This window comes from Panicum hallii, chromosome 9 (genome assembly GCF_002211085.1).
Source record: "Panicum hallii strain FIL2 chromosome 9, PHallii_v3.1, whole genome shotgun sequence".
NCBI classification, from domain to species: Eukaryota; Viridiplantae; Streptophyta; class Magnoliopsida; order Poales; family Poaceae; genus Panicum; species Panicum hallii.
The window spans coordinates 14,897,590-14,912,940 of record NC_038050.1 but is presented as its reverse complement, the minus strand read 5'-3'; the positions used below and the strand labels follow the sequence as shown (position 1 = coordinate 14,912,940).

The 15,351-nt window shown below is 48.3% G+C and overlaps 2 protein-coding genes and 1 long non-coding RNA gene across 3 annotated transcripts; 2 read left to right on the top strand and 1 right to left on the bottom strand.

Annotated features, from left to right (window-relative positions):
- Positions 1–1,175: 1,175 nt before the first annotated feature.
- LOC112873839 lies at positions 1,176–3,869 on the top strand. The gene is made up of 2 exons (XR_003224833.1): positions 1,176–2,090; positions 2,426–3,869. It is a non-coding gene; the product is annotated as an uncharacterized LOC112873839 (long non-coding RNA).
- A 2,252-nt stretch (positions 3,870–6,121) lies between these two features.
- Positions 6,122–11,479, top strand: LOC112877508 (nucleolin 2-like). Its single transcript, XM_025941826.1, has 16 exons — positions 6,122–6,259; positions 6,665–6,763; positions 6,875–7,029; positions 7,681–7,932; positions 8,405–8,506; positions 8,622–8,702; positions 8,791–8,901; positions 8,981–9,040; positions 9,388–9,651; positions 9,733–9,824; positions 9,905–10,022; positions 10,181–10,269; positions 10,370–10,460; positions 10,544–10,635; positions 10,798–11,114; positions 11,263–11,479. The coding sequence occupies exons 2-16, from the start codon at positions 6,682–6,684 to the stop codon at positions 11,292–11,294; spliced, it is 1,938 nt and encodes a 645-aa protein (XP_025797611.1). The 5' UTR covers positions 6,122–6,259; positions 6,665–6,681; the 3' UTR covers positions 11,295–11,479.
- A 142-nt stretch (positions 11,480–11,621) lies between these two features.
- LOC112872836 (MDIS1-interacting receptor like kinase 2-like) lies at positions 11,622–15,049 on the bottom strand. The gene is made up of 2 exons (XM_025935874.1): positions 12,253–15,049; positions 11,622–12,168 (listed from the first exon to the last, which is right to left on the bottom strand). The coding sequence occupies exons 1-2, from the start codon at positions 15,047–15,049 to the stop codon at positions 11,777–11,779; spliced, it is 3,189 nt and encodes a 1,062-aa protein (XP_025791659.1). The 3' UTR covers positions 11,622–11,776.
- Between the last annotated feature and the right edge of the window lie 302 nt (positions 15,050–15,351).

Below are 15,351 nucleotides of genomic sequence, written 5' to 3'. Positions count from 1 at the left end.
GCATGTCATTAGACATGGTTTATTATGCTTAATCATTCGGATCACCAAGAGATATAACTCGTTAACACTGGTGTTGAAGAGATAAGATCGCATTGCGGCTCATGCACGTGAGAAAAGCATTAGTGCTGTTGTTATGGACGTAGAAAGCGTGTTGCTGCATTAGAGCCAGCTTATTGAAGAGCTTCGAACAAACTTCATTTCAGCAGCTTCATTTACGAAGCACCTGATAAAACTGTTTTCGGCTTACACTAGGGAGAATAAGCTGGAAATCATAGCTTGGCACAGCTTCTCCCGCAGGCCCACGTTTCACAAAATAATTTAAAAAAAAGCTATATCTTCACTGGAGAAGCCGCTTTACCAAACAAACTGCTTCGAGAGCCATTTTAAGAAAAACTAAAGCCATACCAAACAAGACTAGACAGATCTTTATCGTTGGCTCGCATCAGACAAGCAAGAGCTTATGTGCACGTGCATGTGTGTACAGAAGCTCGCAGCCTCCCAACGCTTGCTTAGCGTTCCACTTGTGATCAAATCACACTCTTATTTCGTTCATTCAAATGATCGGGCTGTCTAGCTCAATGACAGTAGGTGGTTGTTTTGACACATCTTTTCGGCACCAACTATTTCGAGCTTTTTTTTTATCATTTTGATCCGCATTTTGGTTAGATTTTCATAGGTACGCATGTGTTTACTTATAGAGGTTATGTTACGGTGCGGGTTAGTGTGCGAGTATGTCTACCAGATTACTGGTATCTATAGTGAGTTTTTGTAAAAAGAGAGAAATTTCATATAAAAATTCCATGGCGGTAATAGTACCAGTTACAACTCACTAAATCTGTGATGGCTAAAACTTATATACCTAACGAACCTTGATTAACATATATATATATATATATATATATGCCAAGCCCAAAACTCGCGAGCTATCTCGGTTTCGGTTGTTGCTCGGCTCGGCTCAACGGCTTTTTTTTTACCGAGCTATTTTGTTAACAAGCTGGCTCAGGCCAAGTTTTCTACTATGGGCTCTTGTTCTATAATTTATTCATTGTGTTATTGAAGTTTAAAACTAATGTAATCAGTAAACCACTGATCGGATGTTGTTTGGACATGGTCTATGCATGGTGGATTTTGAAAGTTTCTCTACTGCTAAAAAGCGCTTAGCGTGCACATCTCAACCCACGGCTCTGCCGGCAGAGTCGCAGGCGGATCTCCCCCCTCCCCGTCATCCATCCGCCACCGCCTCTCCCACGCTCCCACCGTCCCACCCCAACCGGCGAAAGAAAATTCGGTCGCGAGCTCGCAATCCAGCTCCTCCCCCGCCACCCCACGCACGACGCCGGCTCCTCCCGCGCGCTCGCGACCTCGCCCCGCTCCGACATCCCTGCGGCACCTCCCGCCTGTGGCCTCCCCGCCGACGTCCCCTACCTTCCCCTCTTCTTCATTTGGCAAGTCCTCGCAGCCTCGCCGCCGGTGCAGAGCCGCCACCATGGAGCAGCTCCGAAGCCGGCCGGATTTTCCGGCCAAATCCGGCCCTCTCCGCCATTGGTGAGCACACCTCTGAGTTCCCCTCCCTCTCCTCTCCCTCCCTCACACGTAAACTGCTGTGCTGGGACGCTCGAGATCGGGGCCGATTGCTCGAGCTGCTCGCCGTACTTGCCATCGTGTCGTCCCCGTCGCCCCGCACTGCCGCCGTCGCGTCGTCCAACCATCCCACCGCGCCGCCGCTGCGGCGTCGATCCACAGCCACGTCGCCGCTGCAGCCCCACCACCCACCGCGGCACCACGCCGCCTCTGCGGCGTCGACCCCAGCGTCGCCACGGTGCCGCCGTCGCGCCGCCTCCATCCAGACGCCCTGCCGTCAGTCCGCTTGGTGACCAGGGCCTCATGTAGATGGGTCCAGGGGTTGCAGGTGTGCTGCCCCATTCAAGAGGGCACACGCCCATTAGCTATTCTACAGATGGCTTCAATCGCGTGGATAGATGCAGTGACAGTTCCTTGGTACGAAATGCACCTGCTAAGCACACTGCTCACCAGAAGTTCGATGGAATGCCTCACAGGACCATTGTTCGAGGGAAGATCAATTCAGCAAGGTACACACACTCCAGAACTATTGTTTTGTTTCTGTACCTCAAGAAGCATTTTGATCGACATCTCAGTACACTATTTAACTAAATCGTATATTGTTCAGCTTTCCTGATTAAGCATTACCGGTATATGTCTAGGACAATGTGGCTGTCACTAGCAGAAATCTCCTTGTGTTAACTGATTGTGTCACTTCGATTTTCTGAATGGAAAAATATTTTTTTGTTTTGCACTGAAAGATCTAAAACTATATATAAGGAATGCACCCAATTCATCGTACATCTGTTTTTTGATGTTGGCATTAGCCCTCAAAGGGTACTAATCAGTCATTTGTTTTCTTCAGAGGTGTCGGGGGCAGAGAACTCAGAGCAAATCAATTTTTCTGAATAAACTAAAGCAGAATTGCACTGTATATGGTATGCTCATCTGTACTTGTTTCTGTGTTCCAGAGCTTCCCTCAACATCTAATAACCCTTTTGGTAATCAATGTCCATGCTTCATTAGTTTAGGTAAGCAATCTGGGTCTGAATTGCGTTGCCATCCTGCATTACTTTAGGATAATCCCTTCCTTAGTTTGATTGTTTGTCGTTTGAGTGGATCATCAAGCCTGAAAATCTACAGTGTTTCTCAGGACATCAAACTTGAGTTCTAGGTGCTGCCTGAAAATATTGCTGAGTTTATTATGCCATTTCAGTTCTTGGAGATGCATTTCTTCCTTGGCTAAATCACCCTGCTTCCCTATTAGTTTGTGATGATGATATGTGAAGAAATTTTTGAACCTTTCCCCATTATTAGTGGTAACTGTCGGCTTCTTTATTTGAGTGCGGAAGAACACATGTACTTATATGTATGGGCAGGGCCAATAATTTTCTATATCCACACTGCCTTAGTTAAAGTCAGTAGCATGTTTAGTTGTACAGGAGATACGCCTGGCATGTTAGTCTATTTCCTTGTCTAATCTCCTTCCTTGAATATTGGGATCTCTATCATTTTGGTTGTAACCGTATATGGCAAAATAATGCAAGCTAAAGCTATCACATATTTTGATTATTACTGCATCTGGACGTTCCGAGTATTTTCTAAGAGTATGTGAGTTGAGAATTTGCTATGGTACTATCTCAAACGGTCTCAACTAGATTATTTTATTTGCAGATCATTCAATAGCAACCATTTGGCTGGACAGATACCAGATATTTTTCAGCACTCAACTTTGACTTGTCTAAACAATGTTATCCTAGACTACCATTAACTGATAATTTCAGAACTTGCTATGATAGTATCTAAAACTGTCTCAACTAGATTCTTTTATTTCCATGTCCAAATATGAGTGATTGTTTGTATGATTTTTTACCATTTATTTAGTAGTTACATCCTTACAAGTTTTGTTTGTTAGCTGACTAGAGGTTTTTTTTTTAACATCAGTTTGCCATGTTTGAGATGAGAGATAGTGAGGTACCACTTATATGCCTCCATGCTCTGATGGCCAATTGGAGAGGTAAGTTTTCAAAGTTTTTCTTATTTATTTCCACATTTAGGTGCCCAAGGGTTGGTGCAGAAGATTGAAGCTACAAGCATGCAACTACTGAGGATCATGCCTCAGGTGTCACAAAATCTTGTGTCAGTCACTTGAATTCATTGGTTGAAAAATCGGATGCTAGGCAACAGAATTGCCCAATAGTCATTTTTTTATTGACGATGATTTGTACTTCTGTTTAATGTATAGTGCATTCCTCCATTGCTACATGTGGTTAAAAATATTTCATATGATAAAGATCGATGCTTATAGATGAATTTTATTTACCCGTAGCAACGCATGGGTATATACCTAGTGGAACTTAATATTGCTATAATTTTTTGTACTTCGCATATACTAAGGTGGTAATCCTAAATTTACACATCCGGTTCGAGAGTCTAATAAGTTAGCGAGCTATTAACGAGCCGAGTCAAGTCGCTATTTTGCTCATTTTGTTAACGAGCTGAGTTGAGTTGGCCTGTTAGGCTAACGAGCCAGACTGAGCCGAGCTGGCTTGGGTCCACACGCCAAATCTCAATGTAGTGTTTCATTACGCGGTTTCTAAGAGTGTTATTTCTAGAGGTTTAGTTGGATGAATAAAACAATCTCTCCCAATGCATAGTTTCACTTTTATGGTTTCATATGATAGCCATGACATTTAATTGGTGCTTGGTATTGAGATAACATGGGTCATATGAATTGTATAACCACTAGTAGCTGTAACTAGATTAATTACTAACATATTAACCATGATCTCACGAGACTGTGGTGACAGAACAAATCACTTCTTAGTGGGGTCTTCATTGTAGTTTTAAAGTCTTAGTAGCTACAAAAAATTTCATCCTATTAAAATTCATTTCTAAAGTAAGTAATGATACCTTGGTCATCAATCGCAATCTTAATCGGAATCCGGACAAATCAATCGGAATCCTAATCGAAATCCGAACAAATCAATTGGAATCCTAATCAAAATCCGGACAAATCAATCGGAATCTTAATCAAAATCCGGACAAATCAATCAGAATCCTAATCGAAATCCGGAGAAATCAATCGGAATCTCAATCGCTACCTGGACAATCATGCCTTGCGCGGTCTCATCACGGCATGTACACAGAGTGAGTTAAAATACATTTGCACAAAGTTGGGGTATTCGGTTAAAAATTTATGTTTCTGTCTATTTATCTGTCGTTAGAAAAAAAAGCCTTCAAATCTATCAATTTTAGGACCATTTGATCAAGATCCAACAGTCTAAATCTACTGACAACAGAACAAAACTAGAGAAACTTATATGAAGGTTGCCTTCTCCCTACCTCCAGAGTCCAGAGGCGCTCCGCCCTCGTCGAGTGAGGTCCAACTTTACGTCCGCCCCGGCCCGCCACCACCTCCTTGTGATCTCAGCGTTGCCGTGCCTGCTGCCGGTGCCTCCACCACCGCCTATCCCTTCTCTCTCTAGCTGCCCAATCTCCCGCACTCCCCCGCCTTCAACACGGCCTAGCTCGACTCCGACGTCACGGCTGCCAGAGCCGCCACCCTTCCGACCACTCCCTCCCTTGCAACCCCTTGGCCATGCTCGCCCCTTAGCACCACAAGCCAACCCGTTGTCCTCCGCCACCTGTAGCGGACGATGCCCCGCCATCCGCCCACACACCACCACCATCCCGTACTGCCCCGCCGTCCACCCACACACCGCCACCACCGCAGGCTGGTGGCCTCCCCTGAAGCTTCCTCTATAGCCGGGGACCCAATTCCCAAATCCTAACCCCCAACCCCCAACCCAAAATCCTAACGAGCTAATGAAGGTTGCTGGACTTGGAGAAGAAGGAATGAAGCACGTTGGAGAAGAAAAGGAGCCACCAGAAAAGAAGTTATGAAATTCAACATATTTCAACCTCCACAATCTAATGTGTAGTAAAATTGAATTTTTGTTACCCGGAGCAGCGCATGGGTACCGTGCTAGTAAAAGTTCACGTATTCTCCTTCTCATAAATTCAATGCCACATCATTGTTTTTATCTACATGGCAATGCCATTTAGTGAGGTTGTCTCTAAAAAAATTAACTCGAATGGAGGGAGAGAATTTTATTGGGTTATATCACCTCATGTGGGTGATATTTATTTGTAGGATAATATTTTAAACTTGCATTTGAAATGTGAAATATTTATTTTTGTTTTTTTGAGTGGGTGAAATATTTATTTTCAGGGCAGCAGGAGATTGGATTGAGCACCCGATCGTTTCCACCCGGACGGAGGTGATTGGCTCGGCCGTATGGTGTAAAACAGGCTGGTTATGCCTAACTAGTTTGCAGACGGCTGGTAAGATTTCTGGCCCACGAAGGCCCATCGTTCCAGGTCCATACGAAAATATCTAAGTACTTTGCACTTGAACCCTTATTTAAGTGTTACATTTACATAGCGTCGCAGCTAAACGACTCGGCGAGGAGGATTGCATACTGGAACTGAACATCGACTCCTAGTGGGGGCGAAATGCAAAAGTAGCTTCTCTGGACATATGGTATAAAACCTGCGCGCCGCTCCCCAAACCCACCCTAAACCCTCCGGTCCTCGCCCCGGCCGGAACCCTACCCTTCCCCGCGCCGCCGCCAGACCACCCCGCCGCTTCTCCTTCCACCTCCTCTCGCGCTGCCGTCCGTATCTCCTGCGCTCGGTAAGGAACCCTAGCCCCTGATTGCTTGATTGAATCTCTCGTTCTATTCCGCGGGATCATGGTGTCGTCTCGAGCGCTCGAATCCGAATATCCGATTGTTCCGTTCTCCCCAATCGGTCCAGTTCGCTGCGGGCTTGCTTGCTTGGTGGTGGAGCGCGAGTAACATTTCATTATGACGTGTTGATTTTTTATAGAAATTCGTCATCGACCTTGTGTTTACTGACTAGTTACCACGAGTATTGGGACTTTTTTTTGGTTTTTGTCTTCTATTTCGTTAACATGACCGAATGCCACGAGTGTACTCGGTAACTTTCATGTTTCGCATTGGGAATATGCTAGTTTTTAGTTTTTCATTTGTTGTACTGTTATGCATTATTCTTAATTTATTGCCCATACTTTCTGTAGAGCTTAGCTGAGGCATTATGGGCAAGTCGAGCAAGAAATCCGGTGTTGAGGTTGCACCTGCTGCTGTCTCAGTCCCAGAGGGCAAGTCTGCAAAGAAGGGTAATGTTTTGATAAGTAGTGGAGTAATTCTTTGTTAAGTTTGTCTCACAGGCTTTGTACTTACATTAGTAATCCCATGGTGTGACAACCGTTTTTAATCCGAATGAACAGGGAAGAGAAATGCGGAAGATGAGATTGAGAAGGCAGTCAGTGCGAAGAAGCAAAAAACTGTACCTGTAAAGGTTGAGCCAGTGAAGAAGCAGCCCCCTCCCAAAAAAGTTGAGAGCAGTAGCTCTGAGGAAGATTCTTCAGATTCTGAAGAGGAGGTACCACTGTTCTTTCCTTTTCGGCTCACTCGTCCCCTTATGTTAAAATCTAAAGTTATATGCTTCAACTCTGAAGATTAGTTTGCTTTACAATGCCACACTAGATTGCATGATATGTGTACTGTATTTTTTGTATTGTTGTTATTCGCTGCATGCTATTGATTGATTAATTTGCTTTCTCTGACACTTTTTGAGAGTTAAGCTTGCAGTTGTGGCAACTCATACTTATCCATATATTGTTGCAGTTTCCTTATTGAATATGTGAGACAATATTTAATGCTATTTTTCAAACAAACAACTGCACAGAGTTGTAATCCTTGAGGCAAGCTGCTAGCATTACTTGGTATCTGTATGCTGTTGTCAGGATATCTAAAATTGAGATTCATTGTCTGTTAGAATATCCTTGAAACATCCACCCATTCGTTGTTTGATGTTTGCATTATAGTTTCATGCTCTTAATACTTGAGGTGTAAATAGAAATTGTGCTTAAAAAGCAACATGGTTTTGCACCTTTTGGCTTTTTCATTGGTAGGCACTACAGAGAAAATTATTTGTTTTATGGCATTGGTGCGTAATTCTTGTGTATGGATTGGATCTTTGTGTTCTTTTAATTTCTATTTTCAGCTTACTAGAAAACGAAAATCTTTGCAGGTTAAGGTCCAGCCAAAGAAGGTTACTCAATCAAAGAAAGGCACGCAACCTGCTAAAGAGGAGACCAGTGATGATAGCAGCGATGGGACCAGTGACAGTGGTGATGATAGCAGTTCTGATGATGAACCTGCAAAGAAGCCCACTACCCTTACAAAGAAGCCTGCTGCAGTGGTTAGTAATGGTTCCAAAAAGGTTAAGTCTGATAGCAGCAGCTCTGACAGTAGCTCGGACGATGAATCTGATGAGGATGAAGTAAGTATTTGCTACCTATTTTATCTTCAAATGTGAATCTTGAATGTTTTTCTTACCCGTCGTCTGGGCAACCAACCTTTTGGCATGAGCTTTTTGTGTATAAATTATGTGCTTTTCTGGACCGTTATCCTGTAAGTGTCAAAATACTACTGTTTTCAAGGTTCTCAGCAGTGGTATGAATGTACTAATTTTTCATTGTATTTGTTATCTTCCGTGTTTTAAAACTGTATACACACACACACATCTTTGACGAGCTAATACATAAATGAAATGCCCTGAGTGTCTCTGTAAAATAAACTAATTATAAGTTTACCCTATTCCAATGAAAAAGAGAAAGGAACACATATGTAATGTTAGATCCTTTTACTAATGTGAGGCCACTGTCTGGAATATCTATGCAGTATCGCATCAGTAGTTGTTAATTGTTTTTGCATTTTTTCGCTTACATTTGTCGCATTTTCTTGCTTTTCAGAAGCCTGCTGCTCAGCTAAAGAAGCCTTCAGTTGCCTCCACGCAAAAGAAGACCCAAGAGTCTGATAGCTCTGACAGTGATTCCGATGATGAATCAGATGAGGTAATATGTTTGTGGATCCAGATGTTGTACTTGTCCGGTTATTTGATTACCTTTGAGAGGCGTTTGTGTTAGAAAATAATTTCAGTTGTAGTCCTGACATGAAAAATTTCTTCAGGATTCGCCTGTTAAAGCTCCAGTAGCAGCCAAGAAAAAGGAAGAGTCGAGTGACAGTTCTGGTTCTGAGTCTGAGGATGAGGTAGTAACCTTACTGCATAGGTCGGTGGAGGCTTCATACTTAAAAAAAAACACTTTCTAATAGAGCTGCATTTTCTATCTGTCTTCAGGATAACAATGCTAAAACAGTAAAGCCTGCCAAGGCTGCTGCTCCTAAGAAGAAAGAGGAATCTAGTGATAGCTCAGAATCTGACTCTGAGTCAGATTCGGATTCTGATGAAGTAGGTCCCACTCATTTTCTGTACTCTTGTTGACGAAATACTGTGCAAATTTTTAAATTTGTCTCAATTGTCTTTACAGCCTGAAAAACCTACTGTTGCTGCAAAAAGGCCTCTAGCGACAGATAAGAAGAACAAACAAGTATGCTTTCTCTTGCCTGTGTCTTTGACTCGTAATTGGTGCCCACTTTATAAAAGCATATTTTGATTTGAAAAATTAAATGTTCACCCCCCAAGTTATTCAATTTATACGTATATTCAGTGTACAAAAGTTGCATCGATTGGTTTTTCAAATGGCTTTAGTGCGATGTTGAGTTTGTAGCAGTTGACAGTATATCATAACTGAAATTAAACGTCAAAAATATGCTTTGGGAGGGGGGGGCGTCCGTATCACAGTATGCCTTTCAATGAAGTTAGTAGTTTCACTTGTCTGTGATATACATATTATATTGCTGCCACTCAATACAAACTGTTTCTCTCTCTCTCTAGTCCAGTGACGAATCTGAGGATAGTTCCGATGAGAGTTCTGATGAAAGTGACGAGGAGCCTCCTCAAAAGAAGCCAAAGGTACTCTCTCTTCATGTTCGCTCTGCCTTTGAACATTTTGTTTCACCTGCTTACTGTTCTTCTGGTTCTGCGAAGCCTGCCACTAAGGTTTCAAAGAAAGAAAGCAGCAGTGATGAAGAAGAAGATAGTGAAGAGGAAAGTGACAAGCAGGCTAAAACTCCCAAGACAAAATTGGCACAGAATGAAGTATTTCTACAATCTAAACTATTCAATATTTTGTCTGTTTCATATTAAATGGATGTTTGACAAGTGTATTATTTCTTGCAGGACAAAACTCCTGCCAAAAACCAAAGTCAGTCTGCTGGATCAAAGACGATTTTTGTTGGCAATTTATCCTACAGTGTAGATCGTGAACAAGTGTAAGTATTGGAGTGTGTCAGTTTCTTTTCTTTTTTCTTGAAATGTGTTGCCACTAACATCTATTATCCACATCCTGTAGTAAGCAATTTTTTGAGGAGGCTGGTGAGGTTGTAGATGTTCGTTTGCCTACTTTTGAGGATGGGAGCATGAAGGGCTATGGTCATGTTGAATTCGCTACATCTGAGGCTGCTCAGAAGGTGAACAATCTGCTTACTAATTTGTTACTCAATGCAGCTTAGTCAACTTCTAGATCAGAAGACCTCACTGCCGTCAAGTTCTATTTGACACCAACAGGTTCTGACACTCAGTGCATCCATGGAAGAATTTGTTGATGAACTCTTTTTTCTCATATTAGGCACTTGAATTTGCTAATCATGACCTGATGGGACGGCCTGTGAGGGTCGACATTGCCGTTGAGAGGGGCGCGTACACTCCTGGCAGCGGGTGATTCTCTCTCATCTTTGGTGGTTCTCCTATAGGGAATGACCAATTTAGTGTATTACCAATCATTATCAGTGTGGCCTGAATTTAGTGTATTACTCAGGAGGGACAACAGTTCTTTCAAGAAATCTGCTCCAAGGTCAGGCAACACTGTATTTATTAAAGGCTTTGACACATCTAGTGGAGAGGACCAGGTAATTTGATTTCGTTTTGTCATCATTGCGTTTCTATTTTCTGGAACAATTTCTCTTTATATCTAACATTTTTTCTTTGCCAGATCCGAAGCGCTCTTGAAGAACATTTTGGCTCATGCGGAGAGATTGTTCGGATTTCAATTCCAAAGGATTATGAAACTGGTGCATCCAAAGGGTCAGTTGGCTCTTCACATATCAATGCTTTATACTTTGGTTAAGCCCCTGTTTTGGGGCACAAGATTTGGGATGAACTGTTTGAGGCTATTGTTTGTGCACTTTGAGAAGTAACGATTTCCAAAAGCTCCTTGTTGAGATGAGGCTTTGCTTGGTTTTGCAGGATGGCATACATGGACTTCAAGGACCCCGATTCCTTGAATAAAGCATATGAGCTGAACGGAAGTGACCTCGGTGGCTACAGCTTGTATGTTGATGAGGCGAAGCCTAGGCCCGATAACAACAGAGATGGTGGCTTCAGTGGTGGCAGGCGTGGAAGCTTCAGTGGAAGAGGAGGGAGAAGTGACAGGGGCCGAGGTGGTGGCCGTGGACGCGACGGAGGACGTGGACGCGGGTTTGGAGGAAGGGGTGGAAGGGGTGACAGAGGCCGTGGAGGCCGGGGCACACCCTACAGGCAGAGCGCTGGTACAGTTAGTACAGGTAAACTCTACTGTTACATCACAGCTGCAAATTGCTTGTATTCACATTTGTTTTAGCGGTTTGATTTGCTTCTGCTGCGAGAATTCTAAACTGAGTGAAGCTGTGTTTGTTGGGTACACTTGATTTATATGTGTTTCAAAATTTTCAGGAAAGAAGATGACATTCGGTGATGACGAGTGAAGCTTTGGTAAGCGACTATAGTGAAATGGGAACACCTATTTAGTACCCTGAAACTTCTGTTATTTGCTATCCTATTTCGTGCTGTGCTTCTTGCTTTGCTATTTTGACATTTTCCGAACCTCTTCTCATCACATTAGTTATGAAAGTATCTCGTTGACGTGTGATCTGTCACGTTACTTTTGCAATGCATTTTGGCCTCGTTGAAGTTTAGTTATTGAGATCTTGTGATGCTGTGAAGTTTATGCAATGCGCTGTGACAGTTGTGCACATGACTCCCTGGACCAACTCCATGGACACATGAACCCAAAACATACGGTTGTGACGCATCGCCATGAAAAACAGTTATCGTTCTGATGAACACTTTGATTTATCAATCTAGTACTTGCAGGCACTAATGAACAATCCGAGTTAATTGAGCATCGAGGTCTTTCTATCTTGGCATGCAAATAAAAGAGAGCCTGCTTCTGTACAACTGCAGCACGTTATCCTTGCGAGCTGGTCAGGTCGCTAACCCTGATCGCCGCGAACGGCCTGTCCAACACCGACAGCCTCCGTGCCGAGAGCTCCTGGGCGACGTTCCGCATGGTCGGCCGGGCCTCGGGGTCCTCCCGGACGCAGGACAGGGCCACCACGAACGCGAACACGAGCTGCCCGGCCACCTGCCCCGAGGGCAGGTCCAGCCTCTGATCCACCGCGTCCTTCAGCAGCATCGGCTCGCCGGCGCGGGCGCCGACGCCTTGCTCACTGGTGTACGGGAGCCGCGAGTGCAGGGAGCTGATGAGCCCGCCCGGGTGCCTGCCCATCAGGATCTCCATTGCCACGACGCCGAAGCTGTACACGTCGCACTTGGTCGTCACCCTCAGGTACGCCAGCTCTGCGACCAGCGTTCCAGAGTCAGTGAGCAGCAACGCAGTGCACGGCACGATGCCGCCATTGCGATGGAGTTCCGTGCCTTTACCTGGCGCCATGTAGCCGTAGGAGCCGGCGACGCTGGTGCAGTCGGAGCGCCCGGGGGCGAGGAACCTCGCCGTGCCGAAGTCCGACACCCGCGGCTCGAAGTCCGGGTCCAGCAGCACGTTGTTGACGGTCACGTCGCGGTGGACCATCGGCGGCGAGCAGTCGTGGTGGAGGTACGCCAGCGCGTGCGCCAGCCCGCCGATGGCGCGCACCCGCGCCGCCCAGTCGAACCGCTCGCAGCTCCGCCCGGCCCCGTACAGCACCTTCCCGACGCTGCCCCGCTCCACCAGCTCGTACGCCAGGTACATGTACCCGCCCATGGCGCAGAACCCGTGCAGCCTCACGATGTTCCGGTGCCGGACGCGCGTCAGCGCCCGGACCTCGTTCTCGAAGCTCTTCTCGCTGATCCCCCAGCACGCGTCGCCGGTCTCCGACGCGTCCAGCCGCTTCACGGCGAGGCTGTGCCCGCCGGGCAGGTCGGCCCGGTACACGCTCCCGAAGCTGCCCCGGCCGATGCAGTAGGCATCGTTGAAGTGCTCCGTCGCCGCGAGGATGTCGCCGAACGAGAACTCCGCGTCCTTGCCCCAGATGGAAGCCGTCGTCAGAGCCGCCGCGCTGCCGCTCGCCGTCGTGTCCGTGCTGTCTTTACCGGCCCGCCTCCTCCTGCGGGCCAGCGCGCACGCCACCGCGACAGCGGAGGCCAGCAGCGCCGCGGCGGAGACCACGCCGGCGACGAGGATGATCCGCCGCCTCACGATGTGCCGTCTGGAGGCACTTCTGATGGGCTCCAAGCGACAAGAATCCAGGCCGGCGATGTCGCCGCACAGTCCCGGGTTGCCGCTAAGATCCAGCTCCTGCAGCGAGGCCATCCTTCCGAGCAGAGCTGGGACGCTTCCGGTCAGGTTGTTGCGGCTCAGGTTCAGGTGCCACATGTGGGCAAGTTTGGTCAGCTCCACCGGCACGCCACCGTCAAGACGATTTCCGGACAGGTCCAGCCGTAGCATCCGAGTGACGTTCCCCATTGCCAGAGGGATTTGGCCGGACAGCATGTTGTGACTCAAATCCAATTTGAGCAGAGGCAGTTCACCGAGCTCCGGCGGTATCGTTCCAGACAGACGATTCGATGTGAGGCCCAGATCTTCCAATGCAATCAGGGCGCCGTAACTGGCCGGAATTGCTCCGGTGATCTTGTTGCCGTCCAACTGCAGGTACGAGAGGCTCTTGAACTGAGCCCAGTGCTCCGGGAGCTGTCCATCGAACAAGTTCCCGGACAGGTCGAAGTAGTAGAGGTCAGGATGCGACCCCAAGATCTCTGACACGTCGCCGGACAACCGGTTCCGTGCCATCCGGAAGCGCACCAGCTTTGTGAAGTTACGGTAGCAAGCGGGCACGGTGCCGGAGAGGTGGTTGTCATCGAGGCTAAGGTACCGGAGGCGGGGTGTGTTGCACAGCCCCGCAGGCAGCCCGCCGGAGAACTTGTTGTTCGACATGCTGAAGATGGACAGGTTCCGGCCGAAATCCGATGGGATGGTGCCGGAGAATAGGTTGTCGAAGGCGACGATGCTGAGGAGGTTCGGCAGACGGGTGAGGCCAGCCGGCAGCTCGCCCTCCAGCATGTTGGTGTTTATGGAGAGCCTCTGCAGCGCCGTCATGCTCCCGAACTCGTCGGGCAGCCGGCCGGTGAGCTTGTTATCGTACAGCCTCAGGGTGGTGAGGCTCGTGAGGTTGCCGATCGTCCGGGGGATCGTGCCGGAGAACTCGTTCTCCGAGAGGTCCAGCACCATGAGGCTTGTCAGCCTTCCGATGACAGGGGGGATCGCACCGGAAAGGTTGTTGGTCGCCAAGGAGAGGAACTCGAGCTTGGATGCCGTCGCGACCTCCGGGGGTATCGTGCCGGTGAAACGGTTGCCGTCCGCCTGAAACACCCTGAGGTCGGTCCAAGACGTGAAGTAGTCCGGCAGTATCTCGCCGGTGAGCATGTTCTTGGAGACGTTGAACTCGCGTACTCTGGTCAGCTTGGCCAGCGACGGCGGCAGCCCCCCGGAGAGATCGTTCCCCGCGAGGCCAATGACGGTGAGGTTGGTGCAGAGGCTGAGCTCAATTGGGATCGTCGACTCCAGCTGAGTGAGGCTGACGTTGATGCGCTCCAGGGACACGAGCTTGCCGAGAGCAGCAGGAATCGTGCCGCCCAACGGGTTGCTGGACAGCTCGAGCTCTCGTAGCCCGGAGACGTTGCCGAGCACCGCCGGTATGCCGCCGGCGAGATGGTTGGAGGCCACGACAAGGCTCTGCAGCTTCGTCAACTTGGCGAGGGTTGCCGGTATTTCGCCGGCGAACTGGTTGGACGAGAGGTTGAGGAGCTCGAGGTTCGGCATGTACGCGGGCAGCGTCGCCGGGATCGGCCCCGACAGGCTGTTGTTGGACAGATCGACGGACCGGACGCTGACCAGCGGCGCGGACACGTTGGCCGTGAAGAGCGGCCCCGCCAGCGCGTTGAAGCTGAGGTTGAGGCTGGCGAGGCTGCCCAGCGCCGCGAGGTCCAGCGCGCCGAGCGTGCCGGCGAGGCCCGCGCCGGCCGCGTCCACGCCCACGACGCGGCCGCGGGAGTCGCACGACACGCCGCGCCACGCGCACGGCGCGGTGGAGCCGTTCAGCGACCACGAGGCGAGGGCGCCGGCCGGCGCCAGCAGGCTCGCCTTCCACCGCAGGAGCGCCTCGGCCTCGCCCCGCGCCGAGTCCGCGGGCCGCAGCGAGTACCACAGGAGCAGGAGGAGGAGCAGAGGCGCGCGCCGCGACATCGCGGCGGCTGGCCTGGCGCGGCCTGCTGGACGGCGACGATGCGTCGACATTCTTGCGTCGTTGGTCGGCATGCATGCCACAAAAAATGGCTGCTCTAGCCTTCTCTGATCAGGCGTTGCGCTGCGTTTCGTCTGTAGAGTAAATAGGCGCGCGCGATTTGGGAGGTGGGACACCTGGTCGGATTAGGCACTACATTATCAAATGGTAACAATAATCTGGCTTCTCCCAACTCGCGCTTATGAACATTTCTGGGATGTGCCAATGGAGGCTGACAGACAAATTCTGCAGGACACCGCGTCTG